The sequence below is a fragment of the Suricata suricatta genome, chromosome 1 (assembly GCF_006229205.1).
Source record: "Suricata suricatta isolate VVHF042 chromosome 1, meerkat_22Aug2017_6uvM2_HiC, whole genome shotgun sequence".
Taxonomy (NCBI): Eukaryota; Metazoa; Chordata; class Mammalia; order Carnivora; family Herpestidae; genus Suricata; species Suricata suricatta.
This window is the reverse complement of record NC_043700.1, coordinates 50207321-50213320: the sequence shown is the minus strand read 5'-3', so window position 1 is coordinate 50213320 and position 6000 is coordinate 50207321. Positions and strand designations below refer to the sequence as shown.

The window sequence follows — 6000 nt, the reverse complement described above, 5'->3', positions numbered from 1 at the left end:
TTCCCCGACAGAGCAGGCCGGCCCCTGGGAGCCCAGAGCCTCATCTCTGCTGTCCTCCAAGTCCCAAGTCCGTGCCGAAATCTGAGGAGGGAAGGAGGTGACATTATGCAGTGATTATGTCCCCGTGACTGTCAGCCAAGGCCAGGCTGTTCCAAGGGTCCTGCTTGGAGCTGGCCTGCGGTGACTGGCTGACAGAAGACACGTAGCCTTGTGGGGAAAGCTTCAGGGCCGAGAGGACCGGGTGGATGGAGGGCCCGTGGCCAGACATCGCACTGACTGAGAACGTCTGAAAGCAAAAAGTGCAAGGTGAGCTCAACAGAATCACTCCTGAGGGCTCAGGAGAGGAGGTCTGGGCTGGAGAGGGGAGCCCCAGTACGCAGATGTCCCCAGGCTGGCTCCCACCCCTAGGAAAGAGATGCAGAGAGAGGCCAAGGCCAAGGGCAGGGCAAGACACCAGGCAGCATTCCTCTCTGTTTTCCCTAACCCCTGTGCTGTGGGACCCAAAGGGTCTGTGTGATCCATTAGCTTCTGAGCACTGTGACCCAACTGAGGTTTGTGGATACTCTGGTTTCTCAGACGGCTCGTATAGTTACAGGAGACATCTTCCACTATCCTGTCCCCATCAGATCTCCATGCCCAGAAGAGGCTCCTGGCTCTCCCAGTTCTATGGGACCTGCTTCTTTACCCTGACACTAAAAACCTCTTTAGGCTACAGCTTCCCTCAAGCGTATTTGGAGGATAGATCAGAGTTCACGGTAACCAAGTTTGGGAAACAGTAACAAAGCTTAGTACTTTCCTAATCCCAAATAGGGGGACCAAACAGGAAAGGGGTTGGGGAGTAGGAATGACATCATATTTGAAAGAGGGAAAGGACAGGACTGCTGACTCATCTTCCGGACACACGTGTGAAGCTGGACCTGTAGCCGACCCTCATTAAATGGCAGCCTGCCTGTGAGTTCCTCACCAACCCGCTGCCCCCCACAGTTTCTACACCTCTGCCCATGCCAGGAGGGTCCTCTTCCATCCCCTCCTCCTGTTAAAATCTACCCAACCTTCAAGGCGAAGGTCACACCACTCTCACTTAGGAGACAAGACTTGCTGAGAAAGCCTATACACCACCTTCTAGAACATTCTACAGTTGTAGAAGCATGCAGTCTGATTCAGGTTGTGGCTGTGCCCTAATGTGTCCCTCCCCACGCCTGGTCTCTGAAGGTCCTGGCACAGAGGAGCTGTTAAACATTGGTGTGTTGTAGTTGTATATCCAAATCATTGTAACGTGATCAGATGTGCTGAAATAGATCCTTGTGTAGATGGCCTCTAGCCTCACGTGGGACCCCAAGGGCCCCCTGGGGCTTTTGCTGCCACCTGCTGGGGCCCTGCTAAGGTGCGTGTTCTGGCACTGACCCTGCCACCTGGTGCTCTGATGTGCACTGCCCCACAGGCAGCCCCGGCTCCCCCCCAGGGATGTACCTGGGCCATGGAGCTGCTGTGCCCATGGTAGGCTGAGAGCCCGGGCTCTGTTTTGATGGGGCGCATCTCTTCGCTGCTGCTGGTGGCTGCGTTGCTGGAGTTGCTGGAGGCACTGGTGGCGGGAGGAAGGCTCTCACCACCTGTGGGACCTAAAAGAAGGCAGCGTCAGGACACCCAGAGCAGGGACAGGAGTGAATGGATGGCGGTCCTTTGAGACAGCCAGGGTAGAGTATGTGAACAGCTTTATTCCTATGTCCTGGGGAATGAAGCAGGGCCCTTCAGCAGGGCAGGGTGACAATTCTCAAAACAGGACAAATGAAAATATCAGAATTTCAAGGGAAGTTTTTCAAGTGACGGGCTCACCGCCCCTTATTCCACATGTTTCAGGATTGAGAAGTTTTTGGATTTTAATACGGTATATCATAAAATATTCTCAGCAAAGTCTGAGACAACACTTCATAACTAAACATATTAACTGTTCTACAGCAAAACATGTGACTATTCACCCATGGGGTAAATAAAGACTATGAACAGTCTGTTTAGATTAGGTTTTGCTGCCCAATCTAGCTCCCTACATTGGGACTTTTGGATAGGGGCTGCTCTATCACTGCAACATGTAAGGAGGTGAAGTTACCCAGGGGAATGTGCTGTGCTTCTAAAACAGTGTGGACACAGGGAGAAAGGCTAAAGACTACTGGTGTGAGACACAGAAAATGAGATGTAATAGTAAATAAGATCTAAAATAAAATATCTAATCAGATATACTGCCAGAGGTGGTAAGCCATTGTTGAGTCTGGGAAAGGAAGACTTGGGTCATGTTCTCAGTAGTGGAAAAGGAAAAGTTATCAGTTTGTCATGCCTTAGATTCGAAGATAAAACAAACACGGAGGGACCAGTAATGTTCTTTTTCCTTTTCCACTGGGTCAGCTGATCTATTTTCTCTGCAGCTGCAGCACTTCCCAGTGAAATCTCTGATTTGGTAGCAGTACTGAGGAGGGATGCTCTTGACAGGAGCATAAGTAATCCTCATTCTTCAGCTAGAAACTGAGAAGGCAGAGCAACATATTGGACAGAACGTGGACCTTGAAGTGTAAAAACTTGGGTTTTAATTTCATGTTTACCCACTGATAGCTGTACGACTGATTAAGTCACTGCTCTCTCTGGGCCTCAGTTTGCTCATTAGTAAAATGCAGATAATGGGTCTCAAGAGGGTCTTTAAGGACCAGTGAGATACTAATTGTAGAGTAGCTTTCTAGAATGCTAAGTACTACATGATGTTAACTATACATTGGCTTACAAATCAATCTGTCGTGAGCATGACTAATGGAACCCTGTCCTCCTAGATCTCCTTCATCTCAAAGGGAACAGAATGGAACTGAGTTCTTGAGTGACCACAGTCCCAAACATGGAGGGACCAGTAATGTTCTTTTTCCTCTCTGGCCCTCAACCGGTCCAGCTGGCCCACTGCAGCCTTTCCAGCTGCCAAGAATCATGCAACTTGACGTGAGCCTGTTTCAAAGCCCCCACCATTTTGCATGGTGACATTACTTTTCACTGGGTTATCATTCTTCCTGAATGGCTGCGGATGGACAGGCTATCATTATGCCTCGTCGCCTGGGCTGACCCACCAAGAGTACTTTCACATATTCCAAGGGACACTGAGTTCTTCACATAATTACACACAATTCTTTTCCTCACCTGCTGGTGTCTTAGATTTATTAAGGTTCTTGGGCTTCCGTTTTCTGGTTTGAATCCCCTCTTTCCGCATTGCAAGAGGCCTGGGGACCTGGAGAGAGTTATAAGTCAATATATATGGTTTAAACGTGCACTCGCGCTATGAGAAGGCAACATTTAAGCAAATCCTCAACAAACCTGGGGGCTGGGGCTAAGTGAATAAGCCCCTGGAGCTCCTGCTGAGAAAGAAACCAATACTGTTCAAGTATGTATTGAGCATCTATACTATATGCTGTGTATTATACCAGCTCTGGAGAAACGGAACTTAAAGACACCGTTCCTGTCTTCCAGAGTTTCACAGTTTACTGGAAAATACAGACAAGTAGGAAACAATGAGACTCATAGGTGATGTGGGGGAACAGGGAAGAAACACTAAGATCTGTCCTCAGCCCAGGAGGAGGGGAAGAGGCACATGACTGCATCAAGGAAGGCTTCCCTGAGGAGGTGATGCCTAAGTTGTGGGAGGCTGGAGTAGACAAGGGGCAAGCATTTCAGGCAGCAGGAGCAGTATGTGCAATATTTAGTTTATCAGCAATATCAGAATGCTGTGAAAGTGAAAAGTGGTGCTATAAGTAATTATGCTAAGAAAATAGGCAGAAACTGGTGCAGCACAGTGAATTGAGATGTGAAGTCACTCTACATAGAGCAGCTCTGCACTGCATTCAGTCTGGTTGGAGCAAATCGTGGTGTTTCCATGGGTGGTGGGGAGCAAGCCGAGATTATGTTGGGGAGACTGCCATGGGGCCAGGTCCTGAGACAAACTATCCACGGACAACACTTTTATGGCACTGGCCATAAAACAAGCGGAGACTGTCAGGCATCATGCTCTTGAACCGTTCACAGATGCCTAAACAAGTGTCTGGGAACAGGCTTGATGGGTCATCTTTCTAGTATTTTTAAACATGTGCCCTCCTTACAGCTGGTTTCTCTTAGGCCAGGCCAACCAAATCTTTTAGTTCCTGGTCTGCGCTTTTCTCCTGTATGGGACTAATAAAGGCCATACTCGAAATACTGAGAGAAAAGAAATTGCCACTTGAGAGATCAAACATGGAATGCTTAAGAGGGAAGGGTATCAAACTGTGTGAACTTGAACCTGCCTTCTAGTCAACTGAGAGGTCAAACAGTGTTCCCACCTTTGGAGGGAAATATCTTCTCCTCCCTCCAGCCCCCTATCCCATACTTTGGCCCACTTGAAGCCCATCCTGACCTCAGAAAAACAGAACCCTTGTGTTTAACCTCACCAACGTTAGTACTTTAAAAAAAATTATGCTAAAACACACGTACCATAAAATTTACCATCTCAACCATTTCTAATCGTGTTAAGTACATTCACGTTGTTGTGCAGCCATCACCACCGTCCACCTCGAGAACACTTCTCATCTTGCAAAACTAAAACTCTGTACCCATTAAACACTAACTCCCTATTTCCCCCTCCCCTTGGCCCCTGGCAACCGCCATTCTACTTCCTGTCTCTCTGAGTTTGACTGCTCTAGGCACCGCAAATAAGTAGAATCATACAAGATTTGTGCTTTTGTGACTCACTTCTTTCATTTAGCATGACTTCAAGGTTCATCCATCTGATACTATGTGTCCGAATTTACTTCCTTTTAAAGGCTGAATAATAGTCCCTTGTAGGACAGACTGACAGAACGCATTTTACTCATCCATCCATGGACTGTTGGGTTGCTTTCCCCTTTGGCTCTTAGGAATACTGCTACTGTGGACACGAGGGTACAAATATCTGTTCAAGGCTCTGCTCTCAATTCTTTTGGGATATATACCCAGAAGTGGGATTGCCAGGGCATATGGTAATTCTAGTTTTAAGTTTTTGAGGACACAATCATTTTAACACTTGCAGAATATTCCTTTATCAGTTTCTTTTACCATTACCCTATCGAAAAACAAGAATTTCTTTAAGCATTTTCCTCCCAAAGGTTTTTTCCCTCCATTTGCGCTTACAGTGATTCAGCAAACATCTTTGATACACTTCTTTGCAGAAGGAAGTGTATTTTCTTATGAATGTTCTTAACTATATTTTCCACTATTTTTTCTCTCACTATAATAAGAAAACATGGTACACTTCTCATGATGAGCAGTGAATAATGTATAGAATTGTTGAATCACTGTATCGCACACCTAGGCTGAATATAACACTGTATGTATGTTAATTAAACTGGAATTCAAATAAAAAACCTAATTTAAAGAAGGAAATAAAACATAAGACTAAGTTAGTAACAACCCCTCCCACTCCATTACCATCAATCCTGTCCCCCACGGGGCAATCAGAATACCAGCCTGTTATGTTTCTTACATTTTAAAGCATTCTCAAACCTGTGTGCACATGTAATGTCTGTACACATATATACGTGTGCATTCATCCATTCAGCCATCTTTGCGTGTGTGTTTAACACACCCTTACCCCCACAGTATGGGGTCATACTACGTATATGACTTTGCAAATGTGTCTTGTTACTCCAGGTCAGGACACATGGCTCTGACTTGATTATTTTTAAACTTCTGCACAATATTTCACACTACAGTTTGTACCATAGTTTAATCAGCCATTCCCCTATGAGGCTTTATGACTGTTTCTTACTTTGGCCACGACAAATACTGCAGCAATAAACAGTTCACACATCATTCTGTACTGATTCTGTTATTTTTTAATAGGCTAGTTTCCCCAAAGCAGAGCTTCTAAATCAAAAGGTATGTGTGTTTCTTATCCTTAACAAGAACTGCTAGGTTAATTTCCTAATGAATACCTGCAGAAATTCACATGCAAATCAATGACACAGT

General features: G+C 45.9%; 1 protein-coding gene across 1 annotated transcript in view; it reads right to left on the bottom strand.

Moving 5' to 3' along the window:
• Nucleotides 1–6000, bottom strand: part of GATA4 (GATA binding protein 4) — a 51139-nt gene continuing 45139 nt past the window's right edge. Inside the window, exons 6-8 of the mRNA XM_029938649.1 lie at nt 3169–3256; nt 1471–1619; nt 1–286 (exon numbers count right to left, since the gene is read on the bottom strand). Of these exons, the coding sequence (XP_029794509.1) occupies nt 104–286; nt 1471–1619; nt 3169–3256 (420 nt within the window). The 3' untranslated portion in view covers nt 1–103. The remainder of the gene's footprint in view (nt 287–1470; nt 1620–3168; nt 3257–6000) is intronic.